At 35.4% G+C, this 23,620-nt stretch overlaps 8 protein-coding genes across 8 annotated transcripts; 3 read left to right on the plus strand and 5 right to left on the minus strand. All coding sequences in view use genetic code 12, as the record gives it.

The window, feature by feature from the left end:
* Positions 1-59: 59 nt before the first annotated feature.
* Positions 60-1,040, plus strand: CAALFM_C108140WA (uncharacterized protein; the record flags this gene model as incomplete). The annotated part of the gene is made up of 1 exon (XM_712534.2): positions 60-1,040. The coding sequence occupies one exon, from the start codon at positions 60-62 to the stop codon at positions 1,038-1,040; it is 981 nt and encodes a 326-aa protein (XP_717627.2).
* CAALFM_C108150CA (uncharacterized protein) lies at positions 1,037-1,675 on the minus strand (the record flags this gene model as incomplete). Its single annotated transcript, XM_712536.1, has 1 exon — positions 1,037-1,675. One exon carries the CDS (start codon positions 1,673-1,675, stop codon positions 1,037-1,039), a length of 639 nt encoding a protein of 212 aa, XP_717629.1.
* Positions 1,676-1,784: 109 nt separating this feature from the next.
* Positions 1,785-2,843, plus strand: CAALFM_C108160WA (uncharacterized protein; the record flags this gene model as incomplete). Its single annotated transcript, XM_712537.2, has 1 exon — positions 1,785-2,843. The coding sequence occupies one exon, from the start codon at positions 1,785-1,787 to the stop codon at positions 2,841-2,843; it is 1,059 nt and encodes a 352-aa protein (XP_717630.2).
* Positions 2,844-3,147: 304 nt separating this feature from the next.
* BUL1 (Bul1p) lies at positions 3,148-5,373 on the minus strand (the record flags this gene model as incomplete). The annotated part of the gene is made up of 1 exon (XM_712538.1): positions 3,148-5,373. The coding sequence occupies one exon, from the start codon at positions 5,371-5,373 to the stop codon at positions 3,148-3,150; it is 2,226 nt and encodes a 741-aa protein (XP_717631.1).
* A 2,463-nt stretch (positions 5,374-7,836) lies between these two features.
* CAALFM_C108180CA (oxysterol-binding protein related protein) lies at positions 7,837-11,793 on the minus strand (the record flags this gene model as incomplete). Its single annotated transcript, XM_712539.2, has 1 exon — positions 7,837-11,793. One exon carries the CDS (start codon positions 11,791-11,793, stop codon positions 7,837-7,839), a length of 3,957 nt encoding a protein of 1,318 aa, XP_717632.2.
* A 1,053-nt stretch (positions 11,794-12,846) lies between these two features.
* CAT8 (DNA-binding transcription factor) lies at positions 12,847-16,017 on the minus strand (the record flags this gene model as incomplete). The annotated part of the gene is made up of 1 exon (XM_712541.2): positions 12,847-16,017. One exon carries the CDS (start codon positions 16,015-16,017, stop codon positions 12,847-12,849), a length of 3,171 nt encoding a protein of 1,056 aa, XP_717634.1.
* A 616-nt stretch (positions 16,018-16,633) lies between these two features.
* On the plus strand, positions 16,634-17,596 carry NTG1 (bifunctional N-glycosylase/AP lyase; the record flags this gene model as incomplete). The annotated part of the gene is made up of 1 exon (XM_712542.2): positions 16,634-17,596. One exon carries the CDS (start codon positions 16,634-16,636, stop codon positions 17,594-17,596), a length of 963 nt encoding a protein of 320 aa, XP_717635.2.
* A 107-nt stretch (positions 17,597-17,703) lies between these two features.
* On the minus strand, positions 17,704-22,524 carry MLT1 (Mlt1p; the record flags this gene model as incomplete). Its single annotated transcript, XM_712544.2, has 1 exon — positions 17,704-22,524. The coding sequence occupies one exon, from the start codon at positions 22,522-22,524 to the stop codon at positions 17,704-17,706; it is 4,821 nt and encodes a 1,606-aa protein (XP_717637.1).
* Between the last annotated feature and the right edge of the window lie 1,096 nt (positions 22,525-23,620).

Here is a 23,620-nt window from a genome sequence, read left to right on the forward strand (position 1 = left end):
TTCCTTTTTATTGCATTGTTTTACCATAAAATTTGACTTTCTATGATTTTTACATTGTCATGTCTAATATAAAGAGCCACGTTGATTTAGAACTGGGTATACTATATGGTACACTTTTACAAATTCGAAACAAGAGTGATTGTCTTTCCCTTAAACCTGATCTTGTACCAGTATGGGTGGGAGAAGTGAATCCTAGACAAGGTAAACTCTTGATGTCGTTTATAAAGACACATTTCAGTTTGGAAGATGTAACTACTCCTTGTCTTAACCATCTAAAACGAATAAGGAAAGTTGATGATCATTTAGAGGTAATAATTTATCCGTACGAATCCGACGAGCAGTGTGCTAGTATTATGGAGTTATCCCGGAAATTCCCTGAAGAGTTTAGTATTGACAACTTGGAGGTAAAAGAGGTTCCACAGAATGCACCTCCAACTAAGGAACTTACTCAACAGTGGTCTAATGGGTACTGGCCGATTACATGGAAAGGAAATCCAAACCACCAATTCTTGAACTCGGTCGAAATTGATATTGAACAGGAGAAACAAATGATAAATACGCTTTTGGACTCTTTGGCTGATGCAGCCGTATCACAGGACTCTACATTTAACTTTCTGGGTACATTAATAGCTTCGAAAGAAGACGATAGAATTGAAATACATACTATATGTATTGCTTCTGATATCAACAATGATCCGCAGGGGCACAGTGTCATGGAGGCTATTTCAAAAATTGCTGAAAGGGAAGTCATGAACAGAAAAAGTAACCAAAGTGAGCGAGGATACCTTTGTAATGATATGCTTGTCTATACAACCCATGAGCCCTGTGTAATGTGTTGTATGGCGCTAGTACACTCAAGAATTGGACGAATCATATACTTGAAACCAGAAAAGAGTTCTGGTGGGTTGGAATCTCATTATCAGCTCGGTGATCGAGATGGACTAAATTGGAAATTCGAAATATGGAGGTGGTTGGGAGTTGATGAATTGGCACGATTAGATAGAATAAACGAAAATAGATGTCCATGTATAGATTATTAATTAATTGATTGGTTTAAGCTTAGAATACCAGATATAGTGTCGATTTTCTGAAGCACATCATCCATAATCTCGTCAGATTCTTGTTCTTCTGCAAATTGAATTGAAGGAAGCAAAGGAATCAAAGAATTTAAATCGTTAATTTTTTGTTTAATGTTCTCATTCAATTCCGACTCCTGGGTTGCAAGCTTGGACATTAAGAGCTCCAACTCTTTAGTTAGGTTAAGTAAGATTGATTTCTTGACTGTTCCAGAATTAGTAGATATTTCTGATATCAAGTTGGAGATAGGGATATCGAACTGGGATTCTATATTTTGTTTTATCTTGGAGAACCTGTGTTGTTGTTGGCGTTCTATCTCTTTATATATTTTCTCTATTAATTCAATTGAAACATTTGAAGGAAATTCTTTCTTAAAAGCATCTAGTGACACATGATCTCTAATCTCCAGTCTTTTGATTAAATATTCTTTTAGAATATCAGGTGAAGAAGTGTTGGTAGTCATAGCTAGTAGATACTGTGTGGTGTCTGGGATAATAATTATAATGTAAACAAAACAAAGTCGTGTCAGTGTATATTTTTCTTTTGTCAATTCCATCTTTTTTTTTTTCTCTTGAGAAATGTATAACAGAGGATCCATCCATTTGCTTGACAGAGAAATACAGAACACTAAACAAACATTTTTTCATTCCTTTCTTGTTTTGTTCTGTTATACCCCAAAAGTTTGAATAAGTCTTCAGATATCTAGCATGGCAACTTCTCAAGAATTGACAGCAGACATACAAGCTCTTGCAACTAGTTTCCCCAAGCGATTAGCTAATGATAGTGACAATTCATTACTTATTAATGTTGCACCAACTGGTCGACAAGCCAAAAGACATATTCAACAGATTAATTACTCCGAAGAGTTTGGAGATGACCTTGATTTTGATGAATTCCCATCTTCGACACCCGGTACTAGAAGCTTAAATGAAAATAAAGCTCAAATAGAAGCACAAAGATATTCTCTTGCGAAAAACACACCAACGCCCAAGAGAATCTTAGAAAAACCGGTGTTATCTGAGTTGGTTGAAAAACCAGTGGTGCTTATTCCTATCAAAATAATGATTGAGAATTTGAACACAAACCAAAAGTTGATTGATTCCTTTATGTGGAACTTGAATGAAAGCTTGATTACACCAACTGAGTTTGCGGAAATTGTTTGCAGTGATTTAGATTTACCATTCAGTATGGCTGCACAAATAGCAGACTCCATTAATCAACAGATTGAAGAGTATTCCTATGCATCTAATTTACAACTACCAAATAAGGGCCCTTACAATGTTACCATTGATTTATCAGTAAACTTAAATAAACAATTATACCAAGATAGATTTGAATGGGATATGAATCAAAATGAAGTTACACCAGAAATTTTTGCTGAAATAGTTGTTGCTGATTTGGGGTTATCGTTAGAATTTAAGAATGCCATATCACATGCATTGCACGAAATAATTATCAGAGTGAAAAAAGAAGTAATAGATGGTACTTTTAACAATGAAATGCACAACTTGCATCTAGTAAAAGGTATAATGTTTGAACAAGGAATTAGAATTTTCACTGAAAACAGTGTTCAAAATGGAAATGACCGTTGGGAACCTTTGGTCGAAGTATTGACTTCTAGTGAAATCGAAAGAAGAGAAAATGAAAGGGTTAGAAACTTGAGAAGATTAAAGAGAGAGAATATGAGAAGAGATTACGATGATCATAGTAGGAGAAGGCAAGCAGGAAAAAGAAGGTATGATGAGTTAGAAGGAGCCTGGGTATAGATGACTGAATAGGCTATTTTTTGCTTTTTCGAGTCAACGACCGTCATTTGTGTAAACAGGCTTTTGATGATATGCGGTTAAAAACTGTGTTTGCAAAGTTTTAGCAGAAACGGCGAGAACGCAAGTTGTATATTTTATGTAATATATTTTTGTAGACTAATACAAACGTCTATATTGTTTGGAATAAATGCATTATGGTTTTGTTACTTAATTACACATTAAAACAGTCTGTGCTGTTAAAACTAAACACTAAACTACTCACATCTTGGTTGAATCCCCCTTCACTATTCTGCTATTTTCCCTCTTAGACAACTTTTTGAACTCTTACAGGAACTTTGATGTTGACATAACGGTCATTGGATAAGGCCATAGTCAACTTCACATGATATAATCTGCACATAAAACATGATTGGAAATCAGGGACCAAAGTGAAATTATCATAAGACTTTTTTGACTTATTTGAGTTTGTATCACCTTTCAATTCCAAGTTTTCCAAATTGATACCAACAGTAAATGAAGATTTGGCTCCATTTTCATCTATTGACCATTGAGTCACACCTTTACTTGAAGGCTTCCCTGGCTTGCCGTCAATCATTATATCCTTTACACGCAAATTAAATGTTTTGTGTTCCAACTTGCAAATGGATTTTAAATCATCAACCAAACTTTGTTCAATTTTGAAATTCTCTGACCCAAGTTTCTTGTATATCTTATACAAGTCAGTCGAGTATTTTCTAAATGGTTTAATAATGTTCTCATTAAAATTATCAGAATCAATAAACTGCCCATTACATTGTTTGTTGAAAATCAAATCATGATTGAATTCAATTGGTATAGGTTTGGAATCTGATCTTATGGTCAAAACAGCCAATTCAGCTTTGACATCCACAATATTTGGGAGTTGACTAGGTTTGGTGTTTAGTGATGAATAAGCAATTGACATATCTACTGGAATTTCAAATTTCCAAGAAGACACAAGATTCTCTATGCTTTGTTGTCTGAATCTAAGTGGTGGAATATATGACACACAAAATTCCTTTTTAGGTGTTGATACTCTCAATGTTCCCAAAGGTTTATTTCCTGTTAATGATTTCCTAACCAATGGCAAAAAGGTCTCATAATGCTCTATTCTGTTTGGGTTCAATTTGGTGTCACGGATGCTATCTGGTTTGTAAAATTGTTTGCATTTTGCCAATTCCAATTCTGTTTGCGTCAACTCTTTACCAATATCAATACTTCCAGTGAAATTTGAGCTTTCAATAGATTCGATCAATCTTTTGCCTGCATCAATTTTTTCCTTAATTCTCAGAATAAAGTTATTATACATTAACTTATTTTCTAACAACTTCATTAACCTTTCATTATCGGTTGGTATTGGAGTCTTTTTCACCACACGGAAATAATTGGTCAATTCCTTCAAAATAATATATTCATCCCCTTGGGAGTTCACAATTCTGGTGCTGTTAGAGGGAGTATCAATTTTACCAAAATCAACTTCCCAAGTAGATTTCCTACCAATAAATCTCGCCATTACACCGTAACTAACAGACGTGTTCAACAACGTAAAATCCTTAATTTTGTTAATTGCTCTTTCAGGGAAATGGGCAGTTTCCCATCTAGACAATCCCATTGTCGGGGGTAACTCGACGTGTTTGGATAATGCATGATCATTGCACTCGGAATCCAACAAGTTATTTGGTATTCTAAAAGTGAAAAACCGTTTGTAGGTTATCCCAGGGAATATAATCTTTTCCTTTTTAAAGCACAACGCCGAACCATCTATTGGATCAATAATATTTAGACATGCATGCGGATTCATCTCCTCGGTGGCTAGTCTGCTAATATTTCCTTCGTTCCAACTTCCCGAAAAATCGAACATCTCTAGAAACTTACGAATTTTAACTGGTACCTTATCTTTAGCATCCAATGGGTTTGCAACCATAAAGTTACCTTCGAACAACAAATAGAACATTTCAAATGGAATAGGCTTTTCAGACGTGTTTTTAATAAGAATATACCCATTCAATAAATCACCCTGCTTATACTCATATATATATGGGTCAATTAATTCAGGTTTCTTCCCAAGTTCACAAACATCTTTAGTAAAATGAACTTCAAGTTTGACAGCCTCAGAAATTTTATGAGATTGGAAAGTCAAATTGGGTAAACGGTGAACATTATCTAATATTGTTTCTCGCCAATGCCAAGTGTTTTCATCAGCAACAATAAATGATCCATTTTCATCTATAACTTGCAATGAGTCATTGGTGGATGTTCTAGATGATCCAAGAGACATATTGTGCAACGCACTAGAAGCTTGCGAGACTGAAACAGAGCTAGACTCAACGGTGTTTAAATCTTCTTGATTGTAGGAAGGGGGTTCTGCATCAGTGTATCTCTGATAATTATCTTCAGGGACATTTACATTCATACCAATTGTAGATGTAAACATGGAATAAGAAGGAAGAATTGTACCTATCGTATCATCAACTGATGAAGTGTGGTTTTCTGAATTCTTGGTGTTATTCATATTTTCATGTAATAATTGAATACCAACCAAGCAAAACAATTATTGCAAAAAGAAAAAGAAAATAGAATAAACTATTGCAAAATCGTTAGACATAAAAAAAAAACAATAGAAATATTGATAAAAAAAAAGTAAGAGCCATTCACTTGTATTTATATGATTCGATCAATTACAAATAATCTCAGTTGTTGTGAAGAATAAGCCCTTTTTTTGGTCTACTTTGGATAATAATAAAACAAACTAGTAATTCTTGTTTTGTGTAAGGGGATGAAATCAAGCATAATAGAGGAGAGAAATGAAAAAAAAAAAACGCTATTGAAAGTGGGAATAGTAGATTGGTAATAATTGGTTGTGGTGGGTGGTGGTGGTGGTGGTTGTATGACTAATCACGGTAAAACTTGCAATCAATTCAATTCAATCCTCGTTTCTATGGAGAACAATAACTACGAACTTTTTTTTTAGTGTGTGCGATAATACTAAGAAAAAAAAAAAATAACACCCTCTTTTTGTGTTTTTAGCCCCCCAACAGTAACGGTAATAATTACTATTTTAGGACGGAATCTTGTATCCGTTTTCGCTTTAAACATCGCTCCGATTTAGATTTACAATTATATTTTCTTTATTCTTCTATAAAGTTCTATCGAAAGATTAACAACATTAATCTAAATATTTAATTAATTCAAGTTTTTACAACTTTTCCACTAACCACAAGTATTTCCATATACTAATTAGTCATTACTTTATATCCGTTTTTTATTAATTTTTTTCTTTAAATTTTTTTTCTTGGTTAATTCGTATGTAAATGAATGATTCAGCCAATACTTTAAAAGCGGCTGAACGATTTTCATGCAATATTGAATTATAGTTATGATAATATCTCTATAAAGTGTTGCAAGTGCAGTTAAGAAGAATACGGATATTGGAGGCTGTTGTGATTTCACGTTATTTTACGCGTGTCGTTAGTAGTTGTTTGTTGACACATTAAAACATGGGGCATAGTCTACATAGTTATGTTCATTTCAACATTCTTACAACATTTGCTGTTACTTACTGTCGTACTTCTTTCAGTTTTTTGATATATTCGCTATTATTTTGTAGTAAAAAACAGAAAATGGATTAGTTGCAAGCTCAAAGCTCTTGAACTCAATTGTATCCAAAGGGTGTGTTAGAGCAAAACATATATGTTCTGTTAACAAGTAGAGACGGCGGTTAAGCAATATACTCCCACCCAACACAAATACAGACTCTGGCGGCGAACGATATAGACTGATGTGTATTTTTTAATGTACTGACACAATTGCACAATTATTGTATTTGTGACGAAAATTTTCTAGTGGTATATAAATAGCCAGATCTTTCTTTTGCATCCAAAAGAATTTTTTCTTTTCCTTTCACTTTTTTCTTCTTCTTTTTCGTTTCATATATATCAATATCCATGAATATAATTTCCTTTGATTATTTCAAATCATCCTTGTTGTTTCCAAGCTGCTTGTATTAGGTTGGTGTTCCAATTGTGTCTTTTAGTTGATTCATCATGTTTGCTTATTTCTGAGTTTTGAATGCACCATCGCCAATAGTTGGTTTCTATGATGTTATTGCCGCTGATAATTGTCAATATTTAATATATCCTGGTTAATAATCACCCTACTAGACATTGGTTTTTCAATGATGCTATCGGTTTTTATTGATATGGTATTTGGTTTGGAATAATAATTTGTATCTTCCAGTTGTTTTAGACGCTGAAATAAAACTTACGCCCAGCACAAACACAACAACACAAACCACTATCTTAGACACTATCAATAGAGTATTACGCATAGGTTATTGTATATAAACTGTGTAGGATATGACGTTCTGGGGGATAGGAGCTACGATGTTATGGATGGTGCTATCGAGAAGAAGGAGTAGGTCCGAGGAAGATGTAGTTGGAGATCCACGGATTCGAAACTCTTCTCATAGTGCAGCGCATCTCTCCTAAGCAGGGTGCTAGGTGCAAAGTGAGGGTGCGAGAGCCACCGCTGGGACGGTTTATCCTATCCTGGGRTACGGTTGTGCCGGTTGCCAACGCTTGTACCATCTCTAGCGCCACCACTGGATGCCAGACCGGGTTGGCAACCCCTGCGGCTGGTCCGGAAAAAGGACCAGTGTGTACATATGCTTCAACCTTCGGGACGACCCCTACGGCGCCAGCAAAAACTTGTTTTACAAGAAATTTCAAAGGCTATGGCAACCGCATAAGATACACAGCTATGGTAGAACACATCCAAACAAAACTCAAATATCGATTAAATAGGATTCACAATATATATAAAACTCAATTATGTTTGATTTAATGTATATTATGTTTAAAAAATAAAAAAAAAAAGAAACACTAAGTTATAATTAATATTAATATATTTCACTCAAAAATTTAAAGAGTAACAATCAGATTTATAAAAACAAAAAACAATCAACAATTAAAACAGTCTAAAATATGTCTCCCGTGTTCGCCAAATCTTGTGCCTTTCTTCTAGGCCAATACTTTCCATTATACTCCCAAAACATATCACCAGTCACTGGATGCTTTCTCTTAACAAACCAATTCGGTACATAGGTCTCTTTGTTATCTTCCCTCTGTTTTCTGGCTTGTCTTTGCTTAACCTCAACACGATGTTTTTCATCAGCTGCACGATCATATAAACCTTCTTCCATGTCTCTTTGATCTGGCCTCAATCTTGTATCAGTTGGAGGTAACCATGGTTTCAACTTATCATCAAGCCCATTCAAGGTAACAGCAAATGCAGTCAAATTGAATGGAACTTTAGGTCTTGGAGCCACTTGCCACACCAAAAATTTGCTTCCCGAGTATGGATCATTGCTGACGGTGGTTGAAGTACCAGCACGAGCATTTGGGTCATCCAATAACGACATTTTACGGTTACCACTTTGTCCTTCGTTGATATTACCATTTACAATTTTCTTTGCGAAAATCTTTGAATTCCAATGACCTCCCATGGCCCATTGGGCAACACCATCTCTATCTAAAGCGTGTCCTGACAACTGATAAGCAGACGAAGCTCTCCAACCACGTTGCTTCAAATCAACGGTAATGATGTCACCAGTAGTATGGTTTTCAACAACCATTTTACCATAGTTATCAACAGTAGGGTTACCAAGCATAATACCCACCACAGCAGTGTTAACTTTTTTCCAACTGTACAATTCTTCTTCAACTAATTCCCCATTCTTATTTCTTACTCCCTTATCCGGTCTAATAACACAAAACATCTTACCCAAGTGCTTAAAATCAAATGATCTCCCATAAAATTTTGAGTCTACTGCATTTTCTCCGTAGTAGTCCCATTTGGGAGACTCTGCTCGACAAGCACTAATCGGAGGATGATGACTAACCTGTTCCACAAATAATCTAAAGTTTTGGTCAGGTCTGGAATACTCAAAAGTTTCCCCTAACAAGGGATTAAATGGTTTAGCAATTCTGTCTATGGTTGAAGAATACTCAGTTGCAGCAAAAGTGGCAACATATATCAATCTCAATGTTGAGTCATCATACCCTGCAGCTGTGTTTAACAACGAATTGTACTCAATATCTTCTGCCAACCTTTGTAACAAAGAAGTGGGTTCGTTGAATGATACTGGAAGGGTCATTCTCGTCATATCCTTACCCACCATCGATTTCAAGATCCCCCACAACCCGACTTTTGGTCTATTATCTTCATCCATTGATAATTTCTTTCTTGGCGGGTTTTCATAACCAAGGAATGAACCTTCTTCTTGAAGTAAATGGTTTACTCTCCTTTGCACTTCAGTAAGACCTTCATCACCTGGTACTTGTGGTTCAACTGGAGCCGCTGGTTTCAGCTCTTCAACTGTCAATGGAGACACTCCCTCTTCAACATTGTTTGTTTCCTCGATTTTGGTTACATCTGAAGGAGCAACCAGCTTCTCATCCAATTCCAAAACTTCTACTTCTTTATTCTCAATTACTGTTGGAGGAGCAATAGATGATTTCTCATCCAAGTTCAAAGAGCTTGTAGCTTCCTCATTTACAACAATTGATGGAGTTTCCTCTTGCTCCTCAGTCAGCGCCAAAGGTACTTCCTCCTCCTTTACTTCTTCATTGACTGGCAACTCATCTGAAGTGGCCTCTACTTTTGCTTGGGCAGCTCCCAAAGCAGCAGCAACTCCTCCTAACTCAACATTTTCCAAGCCATCTTCTTCAAATTCATCAGCATCAAAAAATTCGTCATCTTCGTCTGAGTCTTCGCCCAAATATTTTTCAATTACTTCATCGGGAAGTGCACCTGGCATTTGTGGTGCTTCTTCCACCACTTGTCTTTCTTTTATATTCAGTAACTTGTCCAACTTTTCATCTACTTCTTCAATTTGCGTTTCATCCGGTTCTTCTCTCAAAACTTCCGTCAATGCTTGCTTGTTCTCAGGTTGCTTTTCTTCGTTACTCAAGTTCTTGTTAGAAGGAGCTGGGGACACAGTACCTGCAGATTTTGCCATAGCAGCACCTGAAGCAGTAAAGTATTTCTTTAATTGTTTCCTTTGACCTTGTAAATGTGCCAATTTCGAATCCTTTTCGGCAATTTCATTTTCTAATTGACGTATTGATCTTTCCCATAAAGCATTTACTTCTAATTGTCGGTCCAAGTTTTTTTTCAATTTTCCATACCTAGCATCTACACTGATATCATATTTGGCCATCAAGTCATGAATACCTTTAATGGTATTTCCACCAATAACACATATTTCATTAACTTTGGCGTCGTCGTTGGATAATAACTTATCGTCTTGCAAACTTTTCATCAACTCCAATAATGATGTCAATTCAACTTGTAAAGATCTTCTAGTAGTAGCAATTGAATCATTCAATTGATCGATATCAACACTAGCTTCTGTCTCACTATCATAGTCGCCAGCATCATAATCATCAATATCATAATCAAAATTTTCGTTATCAGTTTCTTGATAGCTATATTGATCCTCGTGACTGGTTTTACGTGTTGACAGTAACTCAAATGGAGCACCTTGAGTGGTTGAAATACCAGTCAACCTTGATCCTTCTTTGATATCTTTCAAATTGTTCTTGAAGGTAGATGAGCGAGATAATTCACCAGTTGATTCATCGCCAGACTCAAATGAAGACAGACTAGAAATACGTTTGTGTTTCTTTCTACCAGGAATTCTAAGACGGTGTCGTTTTTTCTCTGGTTCATTGCTGTGTTCATGTTGAGTATCTGTTTCATTTGTTGTTGCCAGTTCGATTGTTGCTGGTGACGGGGTACTTCTACGTTCGCCGTTAAGGTTTCTCTTTTTAATGTTATCTTTGGCTATGGTGATAGCATTTTGTAATGTCCATACCCATCTATTGGTCTCAATTGGATGATTTGCTTTGAGATGCCATCTCAATCCATTTTTACCATAGATTTCAAATTTCAATTTTTCAGAAGAGTCCAAATGCAAAGTGGCATATCCAAGGTTAAGTGATCCACGACATGAATTGTTGGTGTCATCTTGATTGGTGTAATACGACAAGATTCCATTATGGTCTAAAACAAAGTATCTCAACTTGTATCCTGAAGCAAAATTGGTCCATTTGCGCAAGTAACCTTTATATACGGGCGCACCACCAGTTTTTATAGCATTGTTAGTTGTAGCAACAGGGTCCATAATGGTTTGGTCTTTCGAAGCTGCCTTGAGTAACTTTTTGAGTGCTTCATTCTTGGAGTTTACCAAATCAATAGGTAATTTCCCATGCTTATCTCTTTTGAAAGGGTCGCCTCCATGTTTCAAGATCCAGTCACACATTGCCAAATCATCTTTTTTGATAAATTCGTGTAAAACGGTATTACCAGTTTGTGGCTCAGTCCCATTGATATCCAACAATTCCGAAGCTCTAGGATTAGCTATTAAAATATTTTCTAAATTATCAAAGTCTCTATTACTGAAGTAAATTCGTAAGTTGGTGGCTGCCTTCTCAACAAACTTTGCCCTTTCAAACTGCATTAATTGGGCAATATTTGTATCTTTACAAACCTCTACTGGTTGCTTTCTATCCAAATTGACGATTGTATCATTGATCGTAGGCAACAGTAACAAATACTTCACCACATCTAACCGGGAAGACGATGCTGCTAAATGTAATGGAGTGTTACCCTGTGTATCTTGAGCGTTGATGTCCAATGAATACTTTTCACAATTGTTCACAAGGTGTTGAATAGTGGCCAAGGATGCCACTTGCACAGCATAATGCAATATTGTTTCTTTCAACTGAACAATTTCCTGTGTTTGTAATGTTGGTTTGCAGGAAGTCAATTCATCAACTATAGTGTCGATTTTATTGATATCACCATTCCTTAAGGCATCAAGTAATTTCAATCTAAGTAAGGATGCACTTAGTTGGGGTGAATCATTCATGATTTTAGCTGTTTATTCTAAAGTTGTTAGTGTTTTATCAGTAATTTATTATGGTTTTTGAATCTAAAAAAACAACAACAAAATATTGAAGAATAAAATGTGGGATTATTTTGAAGTGTTCTTGATGTAGTTAAAAAGATGTTGTCCTACAACTTTTCTTTTTCTCTTTATATATATGGATATTTTTTGTTTGGTGTGGGTGAGAGACAGAGAAAGATAGAGGGAATGAATAGCAATTCTAAAAAAGCAAATAAAATTACCAATTGATAATTATAAGCAAGACGGCAAACAGACCAAAACAAAAAAGTAACAAACAGAAAAAAAAAAGAAAAATCATTGAAATCATGATCGAGGAACATGTGGAACAACAACAACAACTTTAAATTGCAAACACCAAGAAATAATTCCATTTTGGACTATTTAAACTTTTGACAAACTTCTGTGAGTCAGTCAAAAATATAACCATCAGTGGTACTAGTAGAGCTCCACTATTCATTCCATTACAACAATTCAATCTTTTGTTGCTGTAGTTAGTTGGAGTATTATCAATTCAATTTAGTCTAAAAAGTTATGGTCGTTAAGCTAAACGATATATCAATGTTCTTATTGTTGGACTGTTTATTTTTCTCTCTTTTTTTTTATTTTCTTTGTGGACGCTATTCTATGATAAAGGGAAGGCTGTGTCTGGAGGGTTACTTGAACACCTGTTGTCATCGGAACAATAACTGTGGCCAATCGTAAAGCTGCGATTGGAATGTGATATCGTTAATATTGCGTGTCCATTGTATCTCGTATACATTGTTACAATTGAAGAGCGCACATCAGGAACTTTTACTTTGAGCATTTGACAACATTCGTACTGTTGTCCTACATGTCGTATCTGAATGTTGCAAAATGAACGTTACACACATTAAAAGAATAGGATGATCTCGAATAATTAGATATTGAGATAAAATCTTTCAACTAAACAAGGAAGCAAGTATACAATTCCAAAAACACACTGTAATGTATATTAATATAGAATATGAATAGATAATTGTAATTAGACACCTCTCATTTCCAGAAATGACTATCATTATGTGATATGTAATCATCATGGTTTGTGGTCTTGCGTTCGTTTATAGCATTGTACGACTTGTCAAATAACATAGAACTGTCATTTAATTGTTCATTGTTCATTTCCAAAAATGGAACTAAACCTAAAGATCCATCAGTGACAAACTCGTTCACTAACATTTGACGGTTAACATTGACTTTAAATGGATCAAAATTTAATAATTCCTCTAATGATTCTATGTCATCGGCGTAATTATTCGAATTGTCCAACTCAATATCCCCATTATTAGAGATTTCCCTAGTAGATATATTCCTTGTTTGTTTTTGTTGCTGCGATAAAACTGGATCTTGTTGCTCTATTTTAAGTATTTGATTATTGTTTACCATATCTGTATTGCTAGTTGGCGTTTTCAATTTCGAAGCTGCGAAATTGTTAGTTAAATTAACAGTTGGTGATCTTTCAACCGCAGTTTTGGTGATAGGTTGTAGTGCACTTGATCCCTTTCTTTTCATATTAACCCCCGAGGTCATGCTTTTGTTTATATTCAAACCAAGGATACCTAATATTGTAATCTCAAACAATTTGAATGATTTTCTATTCAAAGCCCCAGGGATGTCAAAGTTGGCATCACGAGAAAGGTTACCCATTGTATCTAGTAATAATTGCTTCAGATTGCTGAATAAAGGACCTCCTTTTATATAATCTAAGGCTCCTTTTGCTACCATTAACGCCAATAATGACTGCTCACGCACAATATGAATTGGTATAGGTAAAATGTTTGACGACGAGGTTGATGTCAAATATTTCAAAACCTCTAATATCTGAATCGATGATTGTTGAATCAAACTAATGCTTGACACTATAGTAGCCACATCACCTTCTCCTTTCAGGAGCTGCTCTTTCTGTGATAACCCAACATTATGGTGATTTCCAAACCGGGATAATATTGGCAAATATATCAATATTTTAGCATGGTAATACAAAAATATTAACGTCAACTGTTGCTTGTTGTAGTTTCTCCAAATGTTACCCTCTATAAAATTGTTACTGGAATCTTTGAGAGACAACCCATTAATATCGATTTCAAATTTTAAGTCTAGGGGTAATTCTCGTCTCCAACAATCTAGCATCCTATCTCTTTGTAACGCTTTCTTATGAATGTTAGTATTATCGAATCGTGAATATATAGAATCCAAAATATTTGCCAACACTTTACTGTACAGCATCACACTTAAAGCCATTTTCGACACTTTCCCTACAATAGATAACTTGGTATTGTTAACAATCAAGATATTGACATTATCCTCCTGGTTCACGTCGTCGTAGTCGTCACTTTTACCGCAAAATGGCATCGCACACTCTATTTCATAATCTTTGAACAATCTGGGGATCCCCAAATTGAGTGAAGAATACACATCGAGACAATAGATACACCAGAATAAGATACGTCTTTCCCCTTGCATGAAATTTTGAAGATCAATGTCTCCCTCCTTATTGCCACTCAATCCAAGTACTGCAGCTGGACACCTATGCAATCTCAATTGTTGAGCCATACTGATCACCCTTCCTCTGAGTTCGTAACAACTGGCTGTATCACCAGTCACTAAGCAGTATTGTAATGCCAACGATAAGATTTGCAAAGACTGAATAGAACAGTACTGAGTTATCAAACAGTTTGGTTTAATAAATTCATGGATCAAATAACCGTAATGCTGAAGCAATGTGACAAATCTCAGTTGGATCTGAGGGTTAAACGACTCTAAATAATTCTTCTTGCTAATGTGGAAAGCCAAACATAGAACAAGTATGAGTATGGCCCCAAATTTCTCAATCAGCTCATAGGATGACTCTCCTTTATATTCCTTGTAATGGCCCTGCTCCAATATGTAATTCAATTTCATATAGTTTTTCAAAAATGCATTCTTATCCAATATCGGTAGAGCATTGCCCCATTCTTGGAAATACACAGTAATCAACTGATCCATGTCTAATCTGGATGCCGGTAAATTAATCAAATCCTTTGTAAAAACAATAGCCTCTTCCTCTGACAATTTTGTTGTTTCATATCTGTTCATTATCATACTGTTCAAAGCATTTTTACGTTCTTCATCCAACAGTGTTCCTGTATTAGAGGTAATATTTTCTTTCAAAGATGCTAAAGAGTTGGCTGCTAAAATCGCCTGCTTAGAATCGTATCCATAAGTTTGACAAATTCTTGCAAGTAATGTAGGTACACATAATGTTTCTTCTGTACTTCTTGGTATCGACATGGCCACTAATGATGTGAGCATTTGTTGTTTGTTGTTTTCGTTTTCTAATTGTTGCTGTTGTTGTAGGAAAAGTTTGTTCTTCTGCATTTGAGCAATAGCAGTAGCTGCGGCAAACGCCCCTGGTGCTGGACTTTGTTCTCTATTTGTTGAGTTTGAAGCAAAATGAAAATGCTGGTCTCGGTGTCTAGAATTATAGTCTTCAATACTCAATAAACTTGCATTATCTTCTTCATCTTCTTCATCACTTAATTTTATCGATCCAGCTATAGATATTGGAACTCTTTCATTGGCAGCAACAGCACCGTAAATGGACCCTGCTATCGAAACTGGTCGTTCGTGGACGGCATGTGGATTGGAGCACCCACATGGGCAGTTTTCGCCGTTCTCGTTTGGCAGATGCAGGTGCAAACTATTTTGGATATCCAAAAGACTCAAGTTTGAAGCTGTTACTTTCTTAAAGTCATCTTCTTTGTTCTCAGACATTTCACTTGTATCTTCAGTTAATCCAGATCCATTAAGTAGTTCGAGTTGTTCATCTCTCATATCTAATAATCCAGCTAATTTCTTGTTTTCAGCCTCTAGCTGTCGTACTCTTTCTTCAAGAGTCTCGGTATATGCTTTGGGATAGGATTTTCTGGTAAGACGATCTGAAACAATACACTCTAATCCTACTGACTGGCATGTTGAACATGGGTTCTGTCCATCACACTTTGTTTTCTTAGCTCGGCATCTGTCACATGCTTGTGCCACTCTTTCAACTTTCGATCCTGGTACTTTAATGGTCCTTGTATTTACAGTACCATCAGATGACTTCAAAGCCTTGGTCTTCTTCTTTGTAGGTGGTAAATTGTTCTCCTGTGATACACTTGACTGCTGTTGTTCTAACTTTATCGACATTTCTTGTTATCACAAAGCCTTTTCTGTTGATTCTAAGGATACTTCTTATGTGGAATCTGTTTAAGTATTGTCAACTTTATCAAAATACTTCTATATAATTGGGTAAAGGATTTCTCCAGAAAAAGTTTCGTTTTTCTAAAAAAAGAAAAGTATGCAACTAATTTTCAAGAATTGATTCAGGCCGTTACCGGTTTCTCATTTGACTCATTTCTTTCAAAAAAAAAAAAAAATACTTGATAACAGAATAGGACAATCTCACACGACAATTATCTACAACCCATAGCGAAAGAAATTAAGAAAATATATCAAATGCGGTGAATGCGATCATGTCAAACAATATAGTTGCATGCATGTGTCAACTAATCAGTTGATATCGATCTATTCCACTGCTTGCTGTTTATGTTTGAATTGGAAAGGAAAGGCTCTGCGCCAATCACATGCTGGAAAAAAACAATCGTAAGGTTTTTGTACCACAATGCAATCTACAAAAGCTTCCCCAGGAATTTTTTGTTGTATAAAAAAATGAGAGAGAATTTTCGTGCACGCTTGTACAATAATGAAATCAAAAATTTTCAGGCAAAAGAAATTTAGACTATAATCAGTCAAAAAGATTTTGATGAAAGTGACAAAGAGAGCAATTTCTGATACATCTGGCTCGAGTAAGAGAATCAAATTGGAACATATTGAAGTTGAGATCGAATCTGAAACTACAGAACTTGCCCCAAATGTATTCACAAAAGTAGATCCCGAAGACATGGCCAAGTGTAACGGTCCTCCAAAATGGTCAGAAATCTATAATCAATTAGTTTGGATGAGAAGTAAATTTTTTGCACCCGTGGATACCCAAGGTTGTGAACGAATGCCAAACACTATCAATAGAAACATTAAAACCAGAAACCCAAAAATATATCGCTTTCAACTTTTAATATCATTGATGTTATCGTCGCAAACAAAGGACGAAGTGAATTACGAGGCCATGAAAAACTTGCACAATGGATTGTTAAAAGTGCACCCAGATGGATTGTGCATTGAAAGTGTACTAAAATTGTCTGAATCTGAAATTGATGCTTATATAAAAAAAGTTGGCTTCCATAATAGGAAAGCGCAGTACATTAGGAAAACCTGTTCTATACTAATGGAGAATCATGGTGGTGATATACCAAAAACGATAGAAGAGATTGTCGCACTTCCAGGTGTGGGACCAAAAATGGGGTTTCTTCTTTTACAAAGTGGTTGGGGTATTAACGCCGGAATTGGAGTTGATGTTCATTTGCATCGATTGGCGCTCATGTGGGGCTGGGTTTCTCCAAAAGCTAATACACCTGAAAAGGCTCGAATAGAACTACAAGAATGGTTACCAAAGGATTATTGGACAGATATAAATCCATTGGTTGTTGGTTTTGGACAAGTGATTTGTGTACCACGTGCTGCAAATTGCGATATATGCACATTGGCCAGAGACGGGTTATGTAAGGGTGTAAACAAGAAGTTGCTAAAAACCCCGTTGTCTGAAGAACGGATTAACAAGTTGTCGAAACAAAGAGCTGATCTCTCTCAACTACTTAAGGAGTTTATGTAAACAGAATTTGAAGCATTTAAATAGTTGAAAAAGAAATGTAAACTAAAAAAAATATTATTGTATAAATAAAAAAATCACTATATGAATATATATCGCACCGATATATACTAATCTATGTATCCACCTTCTTTGGCAAGAGAGTAGAAAATACTGTCTTTGTTCTTCAACAAGTTTTGAGGTGAATCGAATTCTGCAACTTTTCCACTATCTAACACTAAGATCTTGTCACTATCCATAATGGTATCAATTCTATGAGCAATTGTCAAAATAGTTTTATCCTTAAATTCCGTTCTAATTGTTTCTTGAATAATTTTGTCGGTTTGAAAATCAACTGCAGCAGTGGCTTCATCTAGCACTAAGATTTTACTAGTTTCATTCAACAATGCTCTTGCTAAACATAACAATTGTTTTTGACCAGAAGATAAATTAGACCCTCCTTCTTCAATTTGAGCATCAAGTCCCACCTTCTTTGACAATTCGTCTGGGTTTTTACTTGCCTTCTTCTCTTCTTCGGTGGGGTCAGTTTCCATTTTGGTAACATGTTCTTTCAAATGTGCCAATTCCAACACTTTCCAAAGTTTGTCATCGCTGTATTCTCCGAATGGATCCAAGTTTTCTCTGACTGAAGCTCTAAATGTATGTGCTTCTTGAGGGATAATGGTCAAATGATGTCTGAGATCATATAATCCGATTTGGCTAGTATCAACACCATCAATTTCAATGTTACCACCTGTTGCTTCGATTATTCTAAACAAAGCTAATGTCAATGAAGACTTTCCTGCCCCGGTTCTACCAACAATACCGACTTTTTCCTTTGAATTGATAGTTAATTCAATCTCTCTCAAAACAGGATCCAAATGCTTTCTGTATGCTGTGCTGTATTTCTTAAACTTGACTACACCATGTGCTGGCCAAGAGTCTTGAGGTCTTTTATCTTCAATGATCATTGGAGCTTCTGAAGGCAAATCACAATACTCGATAATTCTCTCAATAGCAACACCACCAGCTTGCATTTCAGCCCAAATTCTAACAAGTGAGTTTAAGATGTAAGTGATACTCATGGAATATGTCATAACAAAACCCAAAATACTAGGAAGTATAGGGTGTTTACCTCCCAACGTCACAACGGCTAACAATGCAGTGAAAAACATGATACTAGATGAAATGGTTTGTAATCTCATTGATAACCATCTATTACAATTTTGTTGCACAACACCAATCAATGTCTTTTCATCAATAAGTTTCTTGCTCTTGTAAACAAAACGTTCTCTTTGGTGGAAAGCTTTAATAGTTTCTACCCCATTGATCGACTCTTGAATTGTTGCCAAAACTGGTGACTTAGCAATGGATTCTAATCTTTTCAATTCTCTAGTAGTTGGAACAAACCTGATACGGAAATAATTGTAAACAAATAATAACGAAACGATTACAACTAACATTAATGGTAAAAATGACAAGATCACTCCAAAGGTGACAAACCCGTTAAGTAAAGTTGTTATAAATGATATAATAGTCCATGGAAGATTCATATCAATCTTACCAATGTCTTCAGTAAATCTGTTCAAAATTCTTCCAATTGGTGTAGTATCGAAAAACGACATTGGTGATCTCAAAACAGACTCTGCCATTTTATTGTGGAAGTAAGTAGAACCTTTGACAATACAATAGCTCCAGATGACAAGTGCACCCATATAAGTCAAGAAACCAGAAACAACACCAAGAGTAGCATATGTACCTAAGAAAAATACTGGTTCAACTGTGTCATTCTGTTCACTATTAAGCTGTGACCAATAACTCAATAAATATTTTTCTCCGGCTGAAATTAAAACCACTGAGAAAGTTGCAGCAACATAGAATGAAAAATACTTGTAATCACAGGCAATAATATATTGTTTAAAAATATCCCATGGAACAGTACCTTTTCTTGACTCCTCTTGTTCATGTCTAGTTTTTCTTATTTGACCATTGTCTGCTTCATCATTTTCGTAATTATGACCGTATGAAACAACACTTGCACGACGCAATATTGCTTGTTCAACAACACCACGATTTTGCTCGCCAACATAATCGACAATTTCGTCAACCAATTCATCCGTATCAAGCTCGTCATGAACAGCAGTATCTGATTTCCCATTAGAATGGTCTTCTTCTTTAGGTTCAGTTGATGCCTCGGTTGTTTCTTCCTCTGTTGGTTCGTCTTTTTTACGTCCATATTCTTTAATCAATTTGGCTAAATCACCATTTCTTTTCATAACTTCTTTGAATTTCCCATGTTCAACAAATGCACCACCAGCAATCAAGTAAATATCGTTTGCTTCATGCAAGACTGGCACGGAATTTGTTGCTAATATTCTACAACGATTTCCGATGAGACCTTCGTTGCTTAACACTTTCTTGATGATATTTTTACCAACATGAGCGTCCACTGCTGAAAGGATATCGTCCAAAAGATAAATATCAGCTCTTGTGTACACACTTCTTGCTAATGAAATACGTGCCTTTTGTCCACCGGAAAGAGAAATACCTTTCTCACCAACAACAGTCTGGTCCCCATCAGGGAGATTTTTGAAATCAGAAATCAATTCACAAGCATCAATAGTTTTTTGATAGAATTCTGCATCATACTTGTGACCAAACAAAATATTCTCCTTGACAGTTCCATTCAATATCCAAGGGTTCTGTGGACAATAAGCAATTGATCCAAAAGTTTCCACGCTTGGTGTTGGATTTGTCGAATCATCAGAATAAGAAGGAATTTTGATTGGAACGTCACCCAAGATAGCCTTAATCAAAGTAGATTTCCCACTTCCAACTTTACCAACAATACATGCCAACTCACCCTTTCTGGCAGAAAAATTGATATTTTTCAATGCAACGTTACTAGCTGGTACCTCTTGAACTTCACTCTCTTCGTCGGTATACTGTTTCTGTTGTGTTTCTTCTGACCAAACAAATGTTGCGTCTTTCACAATGACAGAATAAATAGAGTTATCATTAGGCTCTGGGTCTCTCTTTACATAACCATGTTGGTCGTCAGCAAGTTCATCCAAACATAACAACTCACCAATTCTAGCCAACGAAGTTGAAACTTCGATAACTTCAACAATAAAACTAGGAATTAATAACATAGGTTCTGATAATAAATCAAACAACGCCAAAGCAGGGAAAACAATATCAGGTGTTAATGGAACATTGTAAAAATATGCATAGGTGGCATAGGTGGCACAACTAATGAAAAATGGAATACAAGACCACAAAAATTGTGCCAATGCACTGACCACACCAATTTTCTTGATATTGTTCAATTCTCTGTCATTTCTAATGTGACTCAATCGAGCTAACATCGGTTTTTCCCATGAATAAAACTTGATACTTTTGGCTGAGTTTAAAATCTCTGTAATCAAACTAGTTCTTTCATCCTTGTCTTTCATCAACTGTATATAGTTCTTGGACATGGAAGCGTTCACAAGAGTGGCAAGCGGTGCCACGATAATGGCAGTTATTACACCAGCCCATGTAGCATTTGAAAACAACTTGTATAATGCAGCTAAACAAACAGCCAACTTCAATGGCGACGCCAAATACTCACCAAGTTGCCAGCAAAACCAAAAAATAATATCAATGTCCATAGTTATATGATTAATAATATCACCAGTTGGCTTGTTTTTTCTTGATTGTGGGGATAATCTTAATGCCTTTTCATATATCAAGGTTGTGAGTGAGCTCTGGATCTCGTACCCAAGATCAAATTGAGTTTTGAAGGCCTGGTTGAATGCAATGAAATTAGCGACTGATGTCAAGAACATTACTGATGCCCAAAAATAACCAATGATAATTGGTGGTTTCTCAACACTGTAAAAGTAGGTACTGAAAAACTGAATAAATTTCCTCAAAAGGAATGGCTGCAAGAAACTCAACCCAGTTACAATAATTGCAAGAGTGATACTGATAGCAAATTTATCAAAAAAAGCTTTGGCAATAGCTAAAAACATTTGTGGTTTAGAGTTGACCTTTCTTCTGGTGACAAAACTCCAAACTTTTGAAACTAAACCAGGTTTCTTAGTTCTTTTCAATTCTTCTTCCCATGCTTTAGCAACTTTGGCTTTGGTATCATCGCAAGTAATATTACCCAAAATGTCAGGTAAATCGGTTAACTGGACGTCATCAGTAGCGTAAATCTTATTGATGAGGGGTTGGAGGTAGTAAAATGTAAAATAAGAAAACAAATTGACCGTGTCTAAAAATTTTTCATTTGTAATTTCAAATCCTGGTTTGTAATAACCAACTTCAAATACGAAAATCAAAAAGCTGTTGACGAGACTGATAATTTCAATAACATAAGCAGGGCCTGAGTTGGCATAAATTTTATGCTTAGAATAAGAATCTTGTATAAACACTGCAAAAGTGAACGCAGTATTGGCAGACCAATATGTTAACAAAGACTCAATGGCAATTGGAGATCTTCTAAATTCAACAAGGTGTAAAATCAATGCCAAAACTGTAGCTGCAATTCCACCAATAAAATATGAATTCTTATTCAAAAAGTATAACAGTGCTACGAGAATGACTTGTAATAAAACTAGACTTATTTTCAAAGTTTGTGAAAACGGTGTTGGTGTGTAGATGCGATGACTTTTCTTTTTCGTCAATAATAATCGGGTTAATTGAAATAACATGAAAATAGCGAAAAAAGTATTGACTGCTTGCCCAATTAATTCAACAAAAGCAGGATTCAATGCATTCCCATGTGGAGAATAAAGTGGCTGAGGTATTACAAATTTGGAAGCAGTGACATAGTTTGACGCGATGTTAGCTTGGCCATCTCCGACACCAAAAAAATTGAAGGTGTGTAATAGTGACTCAGAATTGAAAAGGGATAGATGTACAGGGGAAAGTCCCAAGATAAGTTCTCTATTCAGTTCATTCATGATGTTATAACGAATGAGGATATAAATTACGAAAAAAAAATCGATTGCAGGAGAAGGGGTATTGTCAAAGGTATTTATAATAATCCTTGAAACGAGAAATTATAGAGCAAAAAAAAAATAAAATAAAATAAAATTTTTCAGCCGATAAAAATAGATAACAATTAGAGGAATGCCAATAACAAAGTCAGAATTCCGCGCCACATTTAATGAAACGGTGCCAACGAGTTTGATGAAATACATTAGTATCTTCACTATCCTTCCTTATTCAGACAAACAATAAAAGAGTATATTTAAATCCAAAGTTTGCTCATGTAGTAGAATTTAAGCGAAGTATTCTTGTGAAATCATTGTCTTTATCGCTAGAATTGTTCGTCTGCAAATTTCTGAATTTTTTTTGTGCCGTAGATGAAGACGGGTTTAATGAAATTGAGGTGGGGGCAGGAGGCGATCTATAGAAGAGAGCTGTTTACAATTTCATATTCTATATTAGTCATTTCTCACGTTAAATGTCTAGCTCCGTTTATATCGAGAGTACTAAGTTGTGTCTGTTATTGTTTTGGTAAGCTTTCCATGAGTCAACTTCAAGCGATCTTTATGAAAAAATAAAATAAACAAACAAAGTCAGATAAGGTTTGAAAATTGAGCAATACAATTTCAGGTACAAACGTTTTTCACTTACTTTTTTCTTTTTTCCAAAGGAATCAATAACATGGCTTAGGTTAAAAGGAATTACTTTCCGTTTCTTTCTTCAATTGTTTGAATACTATAATCAAAATTTGAGTTAGCTTCAGAAGACTATATTTACGATTTTCCATATTACCTCCACTTAATACTCAGGAGAAGTCAATTCTCATATATTTACAATTAGTATTCAAATAGGAAATGGTTTATTCACATAGATTTATCAATCATCCACATTTTGGAAGTTGAAGAGCTAATGTCCTTATTTCTCTTCTAACATGTAGTGCAATGAGAAGTAATCGATGAAGTACATTCTGAGAGACTACTACTTAAAGTTCTGTAAAACTGTCCTCCTAGTCATCATGTTACTCCTTGCCATTGTTTTACCGCCTCTATATTACTACCCTCAAACACA

Source organism: Candida albicans, chromosome 1 (genome assembly GCF_000182965.3).
Source record: "Candida albicans SC5314 chromosome 1, complete sequence".
NCBI classification, from domain to species: domain Eukaryota; kingdom Fungi; phylum Ascomycota; class Pichiomycetes; order Serinales; family Debaryomycetaceae; genus Candida; species Candida albicans.